The sequence below is a fragment of the Carassius gibelio genome, chromosome A17 (genome assembly GCF_023724105.1).
Source record: "Carassius gibelio isolate Cgi1373 ecotype wild population from Czech Republic chromosome A17, carGib1.2-hapl.c, whole genome shotgun sequence".
NCBI classification, from domain to species: Eukaryota; Metazoa; Chordata; class Actinopteri; order Cypriniformes; family Cyprinidae; genus Carassius; species Carassius gibelio.
Window position 1 is genome coordinate 18,537,858 of NC_068387.1, and position 18,732 is coordinate 18,556,589.

The 18,732-nt window shown below is 34.4% G+C and overlaps 3 protein-coding genes across 8 annotated transcripts in view; all 3 read left to right on the forward strand.

Annotated features, from left to right (window-relative positions):
• The first annotated feature begins 2,146 nt into the window (after positions 1 to 2,146).
• LOC128031665 (visual system homeobox 1-like) lies at positions 2,147 to 4,448 on the forward strand. 2 transcript variants are annotated; one of them, XM_052619994.1, is made up of 5 exons: positions 2,147 to 2,701; positions 3,154 to 3,232; positions 3,326 to 3,449; positions 3,543 to 3,735; positions 3,989 to 4,448. In XM_052619994.1, exons 1-5 carry the CDS (start codon positions 2,317 to 2,319, stop codon positions 4,240 to 4,242), a joined length of 1,035 nt encoding a protein of 344 aa, XP_052475954.1. In that variant the 5' UTR covers positions 2,147 to 2,316; the 3' UTR covers positions 4,243 to 4,448. The 2 variants fall into 2 exon arrangements, with proteins under 2 accessions (XP_052475954.1, XP_052475955.1); XM_052619995.1 differs by having other exon boundaries at positions 2,152 to 2,701; positions 3,543 to 3,723; positions 3,989 to 4,443.
• A 3,353-nt stretch (positions 4,449 to 7,801) lies between these two features.
• On the forward strand, positions 7,802 to 10,446 carry LOC128031674 (ubiquitin-conjugating enzyme E2 D4). Its single transcript, XM_052620009.1, has 7 exons — positions 7,802 to 7,926; positions 8,758 to 8,821; positions 8,913 to 8,944; positions 9,064 to 9,141; positions 9,222 to 9,327; positions 9,556 to 9,649; positions 10,060 to 10,446. The coding sequence occupies exons 1-7, from the start codon at positions 7,840 to 7,842 to the stop codon at positions 10,103 to 10,105; spliced, it is 507 nt and encodes a 168-aa protein (XP_052475969.1). The 5' UTR covers positions 7,802 to 7,839; the 3' UTR covers positions 10,106 to 10,446.
• Positions 10,447 to 11,535: 1,089 nt separating this feature from the next.
• LOC128031642 (protein bicaudal C homolog 1-like) overlaps positions 11,536 to 18,732 on the forward strand; it is a 39,801-nt gene continuing 32,604 nt past the window's right edge. For 4 of the 5 annotated variants that reach the window (XM_052619945.1, XM_052619946.1, XM_052619948.1 and 1 more), the window contains exon 1: positions 11,536 to 11,993. In XM_052619945.1, the coding sequence (XP_052475905.1) occupies positions 11,807 to 11,993 (187 nt within the window). In that variant the 5' untranslated portion in view covers positions 11,536 to 11,806. The remainder of the gene's footprint in view (positions 11,994 to 18,732) is intronic. The other variant, XM_052619950.1, reaches the window with a different exon arrangement.

Below are 18,732 nucleotides of genomic sequence, written 5' to 3' on the forward strand. Positions count from 1 at the left end.
TTTTACAATAGAATCAAAATAATTAACTAGCAAAATTAACAATATATAAGGGTTTGCGTTTGAAATAGAAAACAGTGTGAGGAAATTATGTTAACGCAATTTCACAATGTATCTATTTATATGAAATAATTGCTAAAAAAGGTTCCATTATAATTAAATTTTTTTCATTTTCTTGATCGATTTAAGAAATTATTATATGAAATTATTAGTTCATTAGCCTATATGTTCACAAGTTACAATATATATATATATATATATATATATATATATATATATATATATATATATATATATATATATATATATATATATATATATATATTGTTGCTGCAATAATAATAATATTAATATAATAATAATAACAGCCTACTAGCCTACTACTACTAACAATAATAATAATTATTAGTAGTAGTAATATTGTTGGTGTTGTTTTAATAAAAAAATAAAAAAAAATCAGAGATTAATATTCAGAGTGACCTCTAATGATCTCCATCCATCCCTCCTTTTTCTGCAGTATGATCACATTTAGGTATAGTTTTAGTTATGTTACATTAGGCTACAGTTGAGGATTATGTGGAGCAGCTCTCTACCAACCTGGAGGTTGTCCTGGTGGAAACGGGCACTAAAAGCAGATTTTACAGAGTCGAGCTCTTTATATGAAAGATTAATGTTGTAAACGAATTTAATGGACTTCATTTAATTATCTCGTGTAAGACGATTTCTCTAATTGCTGCTTTTTGAAACAGACTGGCTGAGATGTTTTCGCTCTGTTATTGAAACATGTGATACCCTCTGCTACTCTACTGCTTCACGTCGACCTGACAGCGTCACCCTAACTTTGACCTCATTTTCCAAAATACTTTATGCTTGAAGAGCTTTTTTTTCCTCATTGCTGACGTAATAATTCATTCGACGAAATAAAACAGATTCTCTGTTATCACGTCGAGAAAACTAGGTTTTTATTCCAATATAATTCCAGACAGGAAATTTGGTGAAAGGTGGGAATAGGCTACAATTTTATTTAATGCAGCATGTGCGTAAAATGGCCATAAACGGGCGGTCCCATAATTTGCAATGTACATTCACTGTATATAATTTGCATATTAATTTGTTATTTTGGTCAACATGTAAAGAAAAAAAAAAAGTTTAATAATGGGAATAATAATTGGCAAGATTTTCATAATAATATCTTATATTTCAAAGGAATATTGAAATATAATTTCTGTCCATTTGTTGTCTCCCAAAATGTGCAATAAACATGCTTTTAGTGTCCTCTATAGTGGACATGTATGAAATGGATATCATGCTTCGTAAAAGAAAGTCATATTTTGATTTCAAACCTAATAACATTTTCCTGAGATGTTGATTTATGAGAAACAATTGGAAAAATTGTCCGATTTAAATGATCATTACAAAATGTTATCATATTTCCATAAGGTTATTGAATTTGATCACTAAATTAATATCGGCCATTATAAAGATCAATGAAAGGAAGTGGTCAGAGAAATCGCTAAAAAATGATGTCCTCGAGGACAAACTCCATCTGTTTGTCAGGAGGATATGAAAAGACTCTTTAATATGCATTTTTAAGGCAGATAAAAAAAATCATTTAAATCGCAACAACTGCAATTTGAGAATTTTTTTAATTATTTACAATTAATCTACATGCCTATGTAGTCCAGTGCAAACTTATATATATAATTTAAATGAATGGTTATGGTTATAGGATTAAGAAGATTGTTTTAAGTTCTTATTTTTATTATTTTATAACATAATTATTTTTATTTATTTATTTATTTATTTTGTCTCAGTATAGGCTAATTAATAGCCTTGTTATAGTAGCCTTATTCCGGCATTATATTTCAAATTAGATTACAGATATCGAATGATAAAGAAATATCACGAAACGTTAGTTAGTCACTACAATTTTGAATATCTATCTCGTTCTGGTTTCTTGTTTCTAATTAATTTATATTCTGAATCCAAATGAAACATTAAACATTTTCCAAATCCACAACGCGTTACAGTCTGCGCATATGAGTGAAATCTTCCATCTAAAGGGGCAAAAATTCTTAGGACCAGTTCAGATAGAAGAGGAAAATCCTTATCGGATTAAAGGGAAAATTGGTGGCAATTAATCCTTTGTGATTGAAAAAGGGAAACGCCTTCTCATGGACGTATCAGACTTTGAATCTGATTGGACAGTAGGGCTATCTGCTGGACTGGACAGACGGATAAATGGTCCCGCCAGAGCGCTTAACCGTCCCACCAACCTGACCTCCTCAGAGACAGAGTGAATTTTTACACACTGCCACCATGACGGGTAAAGAAGAGGCTATAGACGAAAAACCTAAGGTTAAACTTTATCCATCATTCGGAATCGACAAATCACGTCTTAATGGATCTGGATTTAGGTCCAAAGGATTCGCAATCACAGATCTGCTCGGTCTGGAGTCGGAACTTCAGCCGCATCAGTCCGGTCCTGGTGGGGGGTCCAATGGAGAGGCGCAGAGCGCGGCGCTCGGAGGATTTGCTTTCCCCGGAGGCTCTTTTCCGCTCGGCTTGGGTTTTCTCTGCAGTTTGGCAGCACAACAACCTCCCGGTTCCTCGTGTTTCCTCCCGAGCCACATCCCTCTCCTGCAGTCACGGACAGAGAGTCACTTCATGCAGAATTTAGAACAGCAACGGGACGCCTATTCTGGTACAAATCACTTTATTGTTTGTTGAATCAGCCAAAGAGCTGTTCACTGAAGTTGGTGCTGAAACTGACCCTGAAATTTACCTTTTATCTTTTTGCAATTATTTTTTTATTTGATTTTTTTCATTTACTTCTAATTTGATAGAATCTGAAATAATAATCTAAATAAAAATTGGCAATCTTTAGTGGTAAAAATATCTACTTGATATAATTGATGATTTTACCTAATATAGTCAGGTTTATTAAGTCATATTAAATGTTTTAGACTTTTTTGAATTTGTAAAAACTGATAACTTAAATTAAAGAACATTTTAGTTACTTTATATATATATTATATATTATATATATATAATGTTTTATTATAATAAATCTCCTTTACCAAACATATGAAATTCTATTATAATCTGTCAAGGAATTTTATTTTTTATAAAAATAAATAATGTTTTTAATTACAGATGATGACTGTCTTTCTGGGGATCACAATGATGGGAAAAACTCAGGGAACTCACAAAAGAGGAAAAAGCGAAGGCACAGGTATGTAATGAAATTAAATATTACATTAAATGTTTGTTATGTAAGGATCTGGTGATCCATTTTATTAACCACACATCTCGTTTTGATTTTCAGGACAGTTTTCACCTCGCATCAGCTTGAGGAGCTGGAGAAAGCCTTCCATGAAGCGCACTATCCAGATGTGTATGCAAGAGAAATGCTGGCCATGAAGACAGAGCTACCAGAGGACAGGATACAGGTATACAATGATTTTCACAGTTTTTCCCTCTCTTTTTCTTACTTGATCTTTCTCTCTTTCCATTAGCTAATGCTCAGATTTGTTTTTGCCCAGGTATGGTTTCAAAATCGCCGTGCTAAGTGGAGGAAAAGGGAGAAGTGCTGGGGCCGCAGCAGCGTTATGGCAGAATATGGGCTGTATGGTGCCATGGTCCGTCACTCCATTCCACTTCCAGAATCCATCATCAATTCAGCCAAGAATGGCATGATGGGCTCCTGTGCTCCCTGGCTTCTAGGTGAGCCAGCAGGTGGTTTTTCTATTTAATACTCAAAGTCTCAAATATGTATTTGATCACTTGAATACATAGCTGAGGTGTCTTGTGAATGTCTGTCTGCTGTTGCCCATATTTTACACTTGCAATGCATAAAATTAACATTTACATGAACTGGGCTTTAAACAGATCCAGGTTCTGACCTAAAAGTGTTTTGTAATCCAACTACAAATATTTGGCAACTTAAGCTACATTTTTTTTAAATTGCATCTGCATTTTATTCTTTCAGGAATGCACAAAAAATCTCTGGAAATCACAAAAAAAGCTCCCGGTTCACCTGAATCAATGCATTCAGATTCATATTCAGACGAACACAAGGGGAAGGACAGTGACACAACATGGTCGAGTGGAACTACCGGAGCAGACGACTCAGAGGACATGGCAATAGATTTGTCCAGCACTTCAAAACAAGAGAGTAAATGCACTTTGAAAAGATCACCACCTTGCACAGGAGACAGCAGTGATTCTGAAACTGAGAGTTAAATATGCAAATGAATATGGACACTATTGAAGTGCACACACCGTAAAACGGGACAAAAAGGACTAAAGGTTTATACAGTCTGTCATCTTTTGAAAATGGTTTTGTTTTGTCAGCTTTCCTGTGTTATGATTTATTTTTTTGTTGTTGTTTATCAAGTATTTGAATATGAGACTGTTTTATTCTAAATTATTGTATCTTTCATGTGTAAAAAATATTCATGTAAAAAGTGTTAAATATTATGGGAATTATCCATAAATCTGATTTAAAATGAGTTTTAAATTATTTCTATTTTCTTTCTCTTTCTGTCAAAAAGTGTGTGTCTATGGAAGAGAAATGATTTTAAAGCACTTCACCTGCTGTGATGATAAATATTTTGCATTGATCAATGTCATCAACAGAGCAATATAATACCAGCAAAAACAAAACCACATCATGAAAACAACAACAACAAAAATTATGCTTTTGAAACTTGCTTTCTGTTTTCTTTAATGTTTCAGCACACAGACATAAAAATATTGCCTTGACTTTAAAAAAAAAGACATTGACATGTCACATAGAAGAGGAAGTTTAAGAAAAAGGCTCATCACTGGTCCCAGTCTTCTTGCTGTCAAACACATGAGAAACGTATACAGATGTCTTCCATTATACAACTGATCCATTAGATGGTCTGTTAACACTTATTTAAGCCAAACAAAAAAAAAAAGATTAAGCAGTTTGTTTCCCAGAAACTGTCAAACTACTCAACAGCCCATTCATATTTAATACACAGCAGCTTGCACGATCCGTTACCAGATATTTTTATTTTGACAACCTCAGCAAAAGCTCTGCAGATATTTTAAATGCAGCATTGCAATAACATCACCTGCAGATCTACAAAATCACGTTCATTTTTTTATTCTATTCTAGACAGTTATTATTTAGATCTCCATGTTTGAAGTCACATCTGGTCAATGGAAACCGATTAGCACAGTGTTTGTAATATTACCATATTTTGATTCTCATTTTTCATTAAAATCACTTCTTTATCCAGTTGTTTAATGCAAAGGTTTAGCTCTAATTCCGTGGCATATCATCATAATTCATATTCTCACACAGATGGCTTTGCTTTAAAAACAACCATTTACAATTCAGCAACTTTGGAATAATCTAACAAATATTAACATAAATAATTGTAAACAAAATAATATTTAAACATTATTATTACTTTATTAATAATATATGTATTGGCGTGTTATACCAGTTATCATTTAGGCTAAATTTACTGTCATTTGTTAATGGGTATATAAACTATTTGATAGTATCTATTGCTTTTGAGGTAATCTCAATAATATGTCATTAGGGAAAGTAATTGTTTTTTTAGGGGTTTAAAGAGAATAATAGAAAAACAGATTAACAAAGGAGAGGGGCATGAAAACAGAGATTAAAAACACTTCAGCCCGAGACAAGCTCAGGACCCAGGAATTAAATTATTAAAATACTATCATCCCAATAATCTTTCGTGTCAACTGCCCTTAACAGAATAACATGATGGGTCCTTTTTAAACTATTATACACAGGATCAGACCGGAAGATAATCCTGCATTTTGTTTCATGGCTATTAATGAAAAAAAAAATTTTTTTTAGGGCATATACCAAAAAAGAGTCACAATAAACATCTGTAGCACGGTGTGATTTATAATGGTGTGATTGTTTATTTTTTCCCCTCTAAAAGTAGACCCCGTTACTTTTTGAATAATTTTGTAAGTGCAACATCTGACAGACCGCTGAATGTCGCGATAATAATAATAATCATATAAAACAGATAATAATAATAATTAAATAATAATAATAATAATAACAGAGAATAATCATAATAATCCCATTTCAACATCTTTTCTGATTATAGGTTTAACTTTAACCCCACAAAGGATTTAGCGGTTTAGGAATTAGCCATGTTTTTTGTAGTGTCTGTGATTGGCAGACACCAAAGCTGTGATGTTTATGATAATGATGAAGAGAAAATATTATGTCCACTGCTAATTTGTAAGTAGCTTAGCAGTGCGGAGAGATCCAAACATGCAGATGTGTTTTTGGCACTCGGTAGTCGTTTGGCAAGCCCTGTGAAATCACTGAACAAAGCCGATTTAGTTCAGCGTTTCCCTGATGAAATTGACAAGGTTGTCTGAAGCGAGACCAGTTGGCATTTTAATGCATCACTAAAACACATACCCAAGCCAATGTTGTAATTTTCGTGGTTTGACTACTAAAGTTTAATGTCATAGGCTAATCTGTGTAGGTCTACTCACCTCAGCTGGTACAATACACTAAACCCCAATAAATAATATTGTTTGTGTTTGCGTTCAATGGGGTGGCAGATATATAATATATAACTTACTGTACATTTTCTGAGTGTCCTGAATCTGAATGCAAAGAGATGCAACGCAAACAGCTGAACATGTTTTGATCGTGTAGTGCTTCCATCTGGTGGCCATATGAAAGAAGGCTGCAAGCTGCAATAAATCAAATAAATAAGAGCTAAACCCTTTGCTTCATATTTTGAAAATGTGTTTAGAATATATAATACATTAAATATAACACAATACATTTCTAAATTATATATAATATATAAATAATATAATAATATATAAACATTATATATATATATATATATATATATATATATATATATATATATATACCATATATACCATATATACCATATATACCATATATACCATATATATATACCATATATACCATATATACCATATATATATATATATACCATATATACCATATATATATATATATATATACACACCATATATACCATATATATCATATATATATACCATATATATATATATATATATATATATATATATATATATATATATATATATATATATATATCAACAATAACAACAATAACATATCAACAATAACATGAAATTATCTCTGAACAGACATGATTTGAAAGATATGGGCACAACACAAACAGGCAGATTATTTCCAACAAGTAAATGTACACACCACAGTGAAGTGGAGCCCACTGCAGATGATGCAGGCAGTAATTCTGTTTGATATGTTGTTTATTGGGATTAGCTCTAATTTGCGATCAGCAAACAGAACATCTGCATCCTGCATCAAAAATGAATTACAGTAATCCCTCGCCACCCATCCACTACTAAACACTCTGCCTTGCCTTCCTGCCTAATACATTTTGGGCTACATTTACATGCATTAATTTGGCAGGTGCTTTAAATCACTTAGTATTCATTGATCATTCCTTGGGAACATACAAACACTTAGTGCAGGATTTTATGGATAACTCTTATTTGTTGCCAGGACTCCAGTGTCCAATAACCTAATTCCATTAAAATGAGGGCTGAGCACAGCCATCTGAATTTCTCAAATAAACAGAAGTGTCTGTGTTCTAATGCATTAAAACTAATTTAAATAAATTATTATTTAAAGTCATAGTAATTCTAAATCAAATCTAAATCATTCTCATCCTGAACCTCACAGAATAAGCCATCCCACACGGTGCTTTATTTTGCTGTCTGCGCACAGTTCCATGACAGGTTACAAAGACTTTTATTTTGAAGTAGACTGCCCTAATGTCCGCCCTCTCATTGTTGTTCCCTTCACATCCTCAGGCGGAGAAAAGAAGCGGAGGTCTGATGGCTTTGAAAAGGATCCAAAAGGTAATATATATATATTTTTTCTAAACGGAATAGATGTCGTGAGAGAAGAATAGCATACCGGCGATCCAAAAGATCTACACATGGCTGATACAGTGAACCATCTCTCGGTCCCCATTACTAAAGTCAGAAGGGTAGAAGAATTTATTTGTCGGCCAGATGAGAAGAGCTTGATGTTGAGAACAAAGAGGACTGTAAGAAGTCTTACAGGACATCAAAAATGTTACATTATAATTCTAATGTGTGTAACATTGTATTGATTTAGACTGTCGACGGATGTTTTAAGCAGCTCTAGTTAAAAAGGTTTACCTTATTTAAATAGTAAGTATTTCATAAAATAATTATCTATGTAGCGTACAATATAATATGAAAGTCATAACTACACTGATTATAATATAACGTTGGTATGTATATATATCTGTGTGTGTTAAATTAAAATAAAATGTTTTCATGAATGAAAATAATGTTAAAATGAAATGTAAATATGCGATGAAAAACGTAAACAGAGCCTTGGAAACTAACTGAAATGAATAGTTTGAATTTAAAGTACAAAACTGACTAAATTACAGAAGCACATAACAATGTTTACTTAAAAATAAACATTTAAAATAACAAGAAAGAGAGATTAAGCTATTAAATCAATACTGTAAAACACATTCTTTATTTCCTATTATTCATTTATAAGACCTGGGTTACTGCTTATGAATTTTATATATATCAAAACTTGATATTAGGTTGTTGTTGTCGTTTTTTTTTTTTTATCTGAACTGACAGCAACATGCAAGTCTGTTTTTGAAGCATAGACATTTACATGCATTTATACTGTATTTGTAGGAGCTACAGGACTTGCAACGGGATCCACCCTCGCAGTGCTCAGCTGGACCACTTGGAGAAGACTGTAAGTGTGCCTGCTAACTATGTACTCATCACTGGCCTTTAATACTTTGACAGGACGGTCTGCTCAATATATCTTCTATTTGCACTTTCAGTGTTTCACTGGCAGGCGACAATAATGGGCCCAGTAAGTACACATGAGTAATTCCAGGTTAATGTTTATTTTAGGAAATTAGTTATTGGCTCAGTAAAACAAAGGGATTGGCTTCTGTCATACACAAATGCTTTCTTTTTATCTCCCCCTAGAGTGATAGTCCATATCAGGGAGGGGTTTTCTTCCTCACAATCCATTTCCCGACTGATTATCCTTTTAAACCACCAAAAGTGAGTGGAGAAATACAACTGTTCTTTCCCCTTCAATGACTGAATTGTCATTAGATAACCTGATACTGTGTTGCTTAAAGGTTGCCTTCACAACAAAAATCTACCACCCAAATATCAACAGTAATGGAAGCATCTGTTTGGACATTCTGCGCTCCCAGTGGTCACCCGCCCTCACGGTATCCAAAGGTTAGAGAGCACAAATATGGTCTTTTCATCATAAACGTCCAATTAGATTACATCTAGATCCTGATAAAGGAAATATAATCCTCCATTGCAAGGAGTATACAACTGAAAGAGGTGGAGCTCAGAATTAAGGCTTTAAGTGATTTTATTTCATTAAATATGAGAAATATTCATCTTACTTTTATTAGCACCACTAAAATTAATCAGCTGTTTTCTGTTGCTGTTTTTCAGTTTTATTATCCATATGCTCCCTCCTTTGTGACCCGAATCCGGATGACCCTTTAGTTCCAGATATTGCACACATCTACAAATCGGACAAAGATAAGTAAGTGAGCTTTTTTAAGTGTGAGTTTATTTGTAAAATGGCTGTATCTGTATGCATTTAACTCTTGGGGGGAGATAGAAGGAGGGGATAGAAGTATCAAAACAATGTCCTACCTTATTGCACGACATCAAAGCAGTCAATAATCACAGCACAGTCAAGAATAACTTAAAGAGATTGAACTTTCTGTCATCTTTTTACTGCAAATGAACACTGGGGATAAAATTGGTAGCGATATGGTGGGATGTGTCTGTATGAACCATCTGGGTCAATCAAAACTGCATTTCTTTTCTACATTTTCTTTTTTTATTACTATTTTTTAATACAAAAAGTGTTTGAGTACCCAAATGACTCCGAATGCTTCATCAAGAGTGCTATTCCTTTTAATGAAGATGTCTATTCTTGTCTTTTAGGTATAACAGACTGGCAAGGGAATGGACTCAGAAGTATGCGATGTAACTGGATGGCAAGATTCTGACATGGTTGCACATGGACACTATTACTGCACACGACTCTGCAATGCAACTGTACAGAGACGAGACGTTTATCAACAGACAAACATCCCCAACACAAACACACGTACAGTAAATACATATAAAATCCTTGTTCAGGAGGCCGAGTCACTTGTCCCTTGTTCACAGAGGCATCCTGGAACAAACTGTCAGTTAACACATAACAAAAAAATATTGTTTTATTTTCCAATGAATTAGTTACATTTTAGAAATTTTATTGTATAGAAATAAATACAATACTGGATCATTTTTATTGTTTTTGCATTAAAAAGGTGTTATTATAAAATATGTCTCAGTGCAGCTGTTTTATGATGACTCTGGTATATTGTTTGACAATGAGATGTTTTCCATATCTGTGTAATTTTGGAATTAGCTCACATCAGGGATGCAACTATACACCAGGGGTGTCCAATCCTGCTCCTGGAGGGCCCTGCAGAGTTCAGCTCCAACCCCAATTAAACACAGCTGAACCAGCTGTTTAAGGTAATACTAGTCATACTAAAAACTTCGAGGAAGGTGCAAGTTGGAGCTAAACTCTGCAGGAGTCACTAACTGTCCTCCTGGACCGAGTTTGGACAACCTTCTAAACACATTCTGCTCAAATTTTATGTTGTGTCGTAGCTTTGTGCCACTAGATGGCGATGTTTATACATTTAAAAATATTTTCTACAAAAGGGTTGATTTGTTGACTAAAAACGTCAACATCCTTGTGAAGTGAAAACACTTTCTCTTACATAAAAATACAAAGACGTTTACGTAAAATTTTAGGTGAATTACCTTTTTTTAGAGTTTGCTCCATTTAATCAGAATGAAATATTTCAATTTATGAATAAGGTATAGGTGTATTTGTCTTATTTTCTGTTTTTATTGAAATGTGTGTGTGTGTGTGTATAAGGTTTTTCGTTTTAAGCGACAACAACATGAAATTCATGTATGCTAGGCCACACTGCAAACGTCTATTGGAATAATAAATGCTTCACCGATATTTATAAAACATTCCAGCAAACTACTTAACTAGTGCCAACGATTCTTTTTTCAAGAATGCCATTCTTTTAATTATGTTTTTTTTTCCTCTAGAGTTACACTGCCTAGACATTTTTTAAGTCAAAAAGGTTTTTAATAAATAAATACATGCATAGGCAACATATAAATAATATATTTAATTCAGTAATTGAAAACATGTCTATCATAGAATCTTAGAAAATGTGCATAAAAGTCGTTTTGTAAGACTGCATTGTAATCTATTTTCAACTTTAAAAATGTAATAATGTTCTATTTTGCGCGTGCACGGGAAACTAGGCGCGCAAACTGGATTTGATGATGAGAAAGTTTTGGGAGGAGAGTGGGCGGTGATCCTGACACGTGAATGCTCCCAAAGGAGCATAATCCATCCATGCATCGGATCCATGTCCTCCAACAATAGTGTGTTCTGGTCTTGGAGCCAGAGGAAAAGTGGAGGGGAGAAGAATCTAGGGGCAGACTGATTTTTCTCGGGGGCAGTAACTGGCCAGAGGGGCTTAAAGGACTTCAAAGGCAGAATAGGAAAAACTTGCCTGGAAACGTAATGTTTTACTCCTTATATTGACTTGCCGTTTGCCTCTTCCACATATGAACCGCGTTTAGAACGTTAGTAACACTTGAAAGCGCAATGGCACAGCCGCTGGGTTTCATGCATCATGATCATTGCTCCAGCAGCGAGCGGAGTGACGACTCGCCGTCAGCCGTGTCCGAGGATGACTCTAGCGGCCACTGCGGCCACATCTCCCCGCCTGACCCAGACTGGACCGAGGAAAGGTTTCGAGTTGACCGCAAGAAACTCGAAACTATGTTACTGGGTATGTTAACTTCTTAAACACTGTCATAATGAATTGGGAAGACAATTTGATGTCTGGAAAATGCTTTTAGCAGTGTTGCATGGCGTCGAGAAGCATAAATAGTTGTGTATAAAAATAACACAATGTTTCCTCGAAATCCCTCTTGAAAGAGAAGTGCTGAGGACACTGATCGTTGTGTAACACATAAAAACCAGCATTGGGGTGATAAAAAGATTAATTTAGTAGCCAAATACGACCCGCAGTCACATGAACTAACTGCACTTGAACTATTAAAAAGCTCTTCATGTTCATTGAGTACAAATATGTGGCGGTTAGACATTCACAACATGGTTAAGAAATAAGTTCAGTCATTTATTATTGTACTGCCATGAAAGTTAAATTCCAAATTCCAGTCAATGAATTCAGTAGCATCACAATAAAATGTCAGATGTAAGTTATAAATATGAGAGCAATATTACTCCTCCATCAAGGGAACCTCTGTCATAGTTACACAAATACTGTTTTTTATGCTCTCAACCTCATGTGGTTCCCAAACTGTATGACTTTCATTCTTCTTTGGAAGAACTAGTTTTGGTTACCGTTAACTTCTACTGAATGGACAAAACAAAACACTGAGGCATTTCTGAAAATTTGTTCTTTTATGTTCTACATAAAAAGCCATACAGGTATGGAATGACAATGAATGTTGACTTTTCATTTTCGTTGAACTATCCCACATAGAAACCTATTTATGTCGTTTTTGTGTCTTTTGAAGTTATACCAGTGAGGAACTCTCATAGACACAGAGTTTTCTTTTAATCTAGGTTAATGCTATTTACTGTTCTGACCATAAACTGAACTTCACACAAACCAGTTGTGCCAAATTGGCTGATGTATGAGCATTTCAAATCGTAAGGACCACTTCACAAGTCAGATTTCACCATGATTAGCTAAATTTGTGGGGCCATTTTCAGTTTATTTTACTGCAGAATAATGTTCAGTTCGTTTTGGTTTTCTTTTGTTGTAATTTTAGTACAGTAGAATTTTAAACTTTTATGTTAAAGAATTTTAAAGTTTAGGTCAGTAGTGGTTTGGTGTTGACGTATTCTAAACATGCACAAAACTTCTGGTCTTTTATAGCAGGCCATGTAGTTGCATTTGTTACCATACATACAAGCCAACCAAACTCAATATAGTTACGGATGTTGACTCATAAGTATGTGTGTGTGTGTGTGTGTGTGTGTGTATATATATATATATATATATATATATATATATATATACATATATACACACTCACAAACTTTTGGTCTGTACTGTATATATATATATATATATATATATATATATATATATATATACACATATATACACACACACATATATATACAGTACATATATATATACAGTACAGACCAAAAGTTTGGACACACCTTCTCATTAAAAGAGTTTTCTTTATTTTCATGACTTTGAAAATTGTAGATTCACACTGAAGGCATCAAAACTGTGAATTAACACATGTGGAATTATATACATAACAAAAAAGTGTGAAACAACTGAAAATATGTTATATTCTAGGTTCTTCAAAGTAGCCACCTTCTGCTTTGATTACTGCTTTGCACACTCTTGGCATTCTCTTGATGAGCTTCAAGAGGTAGTCACCTGAAATGGTCCAACAGTCTTGAAGGAGTTCCCTGAGAGATGCTTAGCACTTGTTGGCCCTTTTGCCTTCTGTCTGCGGTCCAGCTCACCCCTAAACCATCTCGATTGGGTTCAGGTCCGGTGACTGTGGAGGCCAGGTCATCTGGCGCAGCACCCCATCACTCTCCTTCTTGGTCAAATAGCCCTTGATGCCTTCAGTGTGACTACAATTTTCATAGTCATGAAAATAAAGAAAACTCTTTGAATGAGAAGGTGTGTCCAAACTTTTGGTGTGTGTATATATATATATATATATATATATATATATTACCGTTTATTATATATATATATATATATATATATATTACCGTTTATTTGACTACCAGTTTTTATTTGAGGAATTACAGTATATATATATATATATATACTTTTTCACCCCCCAGCTCTTAATGCATCTTGTTTCCTTCTGGAGCATCAGTGAATGTTTGAATCTTTTTAAATACTTGTGTTTTAGTTCCTCAAATGTCCTCAGTGTGATAAGATGCATCTTAAAATCATAAAGTCACTGCTTCAAAAGGGTTCAAATATGCAAAGATGCTGGAAAGCTGAAGAATCTGCAGGACCTTAAAGATTTTTCTGAAGAACTCTGCTCAGTTTAACTGTTCAGAACAAACAAGGGACTCATGCACAACCATCTCAAAACAGAAAGACAGTCGTGGATCATCAGGTAACAGAACACAGTATTAAGAACCAAGGGTTCCCAAACTTTTGAGGGGGGTATTTTGAATCATTTCAGCAATTTTTTTGTCTTGTGGACTAAATGTTAATATCTTTTAATATAGTTTATTTACAATATCTTACTCAGGACAGTACTAAATAAAATATAACATGCATTTAGTATGATCTCTCTTATTTTTTGAAAATAACTCGCATTTTCACAGATTCTGCTAAGGGTGCCCAAACTTTCGAGCCCCACTGTACACACACACACACACACATACATACATATATATATATATATATATATATATATATATATATATATATATATATATATATATATATATATATAGAATATATATAGAATATATATATACAGTGCCCTCCATAAGTATTGGAAATTTGAACAAGAAATTTGTAAAAATGATTAAAAGATGAAAATGAGACAAAACTACAGAATGTCACATTTTATTATTGGGTGATTCAACACAAAGATGTTTTACCAGCTAAGAAAATCAGCACTTTCAGAGTTTCATCTCCCTATCTGATGTGAGCATAAGTATTGGAACAATTGCCTCCCAGGTCTTTCTAAGTGTTCAGCTGTGTCCTGTTGGGTTAATTCTTTAGATATTAAAAGCAGGGAATGTTTCTTATCAGTTATATCCATTGCTTCTGCATTCTAAGTCTTGCATTCGACAATGACACACACAAACCATGATGAAGACGAGGAAGCCGACAAGCTATTTTGATGCTAAAAGAAAAGAGGAAGTCAGTTAGAACTATAGGAAAAACAAAGGGCATGGAGAAATCAAGAGTTTGGAAACTACCGGCAGGAGAATTTGACACAGGATTACAAGAAGATACACAAGATTCAAACCTCTGATCAGCACCAAAAACAGAAAGGCAAGTTTCTTCCCAAATGTGAGCCAGTAGAGTTTTGGAACTGAGTTGATGGACCGATGAGACAAAGATTAACCTTAATCTAAGTGATTGGAAATCAAAAGTGTGGAGAGGAAAAAGGGAACGGCAAATGATCTTAAGCATGCAACCTCATCTGTAAAGCTTGGTGGAGGTGGTGTCATGGCATGGGCATGCATTGCTGTCTCTAGAACATGACCTCTTAATTTTAATGATGACTTAATGTATGATGGCAGTAACGGAATGAATGGTGGCATTTTCTAATATTCAAGAAAATACCACCAAATTCAATAGAAAGCACTTCATATTGGATCAGGACAATGACCCAACACACCCTGCCAGTTCAGTCAAGGACTTTTTCAGGGCAAAGAAATGTAAAGTCTTAGATTGCCCAAATAAATCTCCAGATTTAAATCCGAATGAACATTAATTTCACCAGCTGAAGAGGAGACTAAAGACAGAAACTCCCCAAAACAGTTGGAATTGGCTGCATTAAAGGCTGGGGAAAAGCATTTCAAAGCATAAGACCGAGAGTCTGGTGATGTCTATGGGTTGCAGACTCAATAATCTGATTGCATTCAAGGGATCTGCAACTAAATATTAGCTTTTAATCTTTTACATCTGCCTTAAATTCAACTGTTCCAATACTTTTGCTCACATCAGATAGTGGGATGAACTCTAAAAGTGTTTTCCTTTTTAATTGGTTAAACATGTATGTGTCGAGAGACCTAATAATAAAATGTGACATTCTGTAGTTTTGTGGCACATTCATATTTTAATCATATTTGCAAATGTCTTGACTCCACAGCAGAGAAACCATTTTGTCTTTACTGTTCCAATACACTGTATAGGGCACTGTATATGACATATGTATGTGTGCATGTGTGTGTGTGAGTGTGTATTCCTTGATGCGTATTTTGCTGAATTAATAAATAATAACAGTGTTTAAAATTTCTGGATAAGCTATTCCTCACAAAAACAGTTTATGTCTGTAGCAACTGCAGGTGAAAATGTCCTCACAAAAATTCACCATATTTCTTTATATATTTTTGATATCTACTACATTCTAGTATTTTGTTGCATTTTACAACTATATGGTTGAAAAAAGTGGAAAAACTGAGACTCTCAGTCCCGTTCCACCACTTTTATGTCTTCATGTGTGTGATTGCATGAGTAAATGCTTCCTTGATATTTGGACCCCCAGGTCAAAGGTCAGTTCAGCACAAGAGTGCTTAAGAGCACCAGGCTACCACATTTTCAAGACTGTCGACAACTCCTTTCACATCACACACACTCATATGCTTACTCTACAATCGTTGTAGTGATGAGTGCATTTTTTCCCACACCTATGATTCAGTGACTCGTAATCATCTCTTTGCTCTGGATGATGTGGAACATCTGGAGGTGTTTTGAATGGCTGTTGTTTTGATTGGTCGGATGCAGCAGTAGACGTGATCATAAATCTAGCGATGTGTGTTTTTGTGTGAAAGTTTATTGTGTGGCACAGTTTCTCTCCCCTTTTCCTGGAAATAGGAGAGAGAGTGAGAGAAACAGGACAGAGAGAGTTACAATTAAAATAATTTTTCTTAAAAAGAACATTGACGAACGTGGTGAGGGAGAAACAGAAGGGAGACCCACTCTTGTGCTTTTCCCCTTTGGCCAGTCTACAACTATATCAGCTCATTTTTAAAGACTTATTCAGAAAGACTAATGGAGAAAAGTGATTCACCTATGATTAATGTTCACGCAAGGGAATCTGAACAGCTTTAGGGTTTAATAGGAAAGCACAAAAGTTATTTTATGTAGAAACAATCACTCAAACAAGTGACGATTCGGAGGGAAAAGTATGTAAACAGTTTAATAATGCATTGTCTCTTTCTCTCTCTCTCACTTACTTTTATGGGAATAGTTTGTATATTAGGATTCAGTTTTTACTTTACCCCTATGGCTGTTACATTAGATGTGTGGTTTTAATTAAAAACTGAGGAATGTGACGATTTGACCTTATATTCTATGTGATAAGGAATTCAGAAAATAATTTAATGTTTGTTTAACGGAGTTTATTTCGGGACTTTATGGAAATCGTATGCCCCCCCCCCCCCCCCCCCAGTGGCTTTTTGATCCAAATTTGTGATTTTGTAGGTTTTTCTTTATTGCAGCAGGATGTGAAACTACATATTAAATATCCAAATGTCAGTACATCTCACACCATCCAAGATCTAGAAGAGTTTGTTTCTTCACAGATTTGGAGAAATTTTGCACCACTTGCGCACTGATGGATCTTCAGCAGTGAATGGGTGCCGTCAGACTGAAAGTCCAAACAGCTGATAAAAACACAATAATCATCAGGAATCAGTTCACCGTTTAACATCTTGTGAAGTGAAAAGCTGTGCATTTATAACTTCAAACCTTTGATTCCAGCTAAAATACAAGCCCTCTATACATAATTTTTCTTTCTGTAGTGAAAAAGTTGTCTTGTCTGAACTAGGAGAGAAAATTGCAAGCATAGTTTACAAGCGGAAACTATTCGAAACCGACATGTCTGTGGATTTTGATGTGAGAGGACTACACGGGATGGACTTTTTCACTGAAGAAAGCATTATTATGGATTATAGACTCGTATTTTGGCCAGATTCTTTATGGATTTGTTTTTTTACAAACATACTATTGAATGGACTAAATTACTTGTGGATTATTGTGATGTTTTTATCAGTTATTTGAACTCTCATTCTGACGGAACCCATTCACTGCATTGGATAACCAGGAGAGCAAGTGATGTAAAGCTAAATTTCTCCAGATCTGTTCTAATTAAAGAAACAAACTCCTCTACATCTTGGATGACCTGCCGGTGAGTTAATTTTCTATCTAATATTTTGTGTGTGAATGTGTGTGTAGGTCGGGTTTGATACCACCATAACTGTGCTGTGTATTTTATTAATTTGCTTGTGCGTGCAGCATGTTTTCTGACATGTGGGTTTTATTTATTGAGTATAATTTGGGTGCATAATATAATCCCATCATTCTTAACATGCTGCATGTGCCTGGATTGGTGAGCAAAGCAACAGGAATTGCGATGTGTTTTGGGAATGTGCTCATGCCTCAGCGCACTGTTGTCAGGGAAGCACAGGTCTGTTGTCTTGGATTTAGATTTTTTTTTTTTATGCATACATGTGCAGTTTGAATATTAAAGGCACACAATACATTTAAGCAACAAATCAATATAACTGATGTGTAATTATGAATTATTAATTACATGTTGTAGTATTAGATTAGAATGAATTTTGAGGTACTATTGTCTTGATAACAAAAGTTTTATTGATTGACAGATGCACCATGCTGATTTTTAATATTATTTTATTCATTTTTTTTTTTTCAGTTTCAGCAACTGGCAGGTCATTTTTTGCTAGTGCTATAAATTCACTGTCAGAATTGGTGCAGATTTCTTCCAAGAAGACTTCTGTTTGTATGTTTGCAAATATAA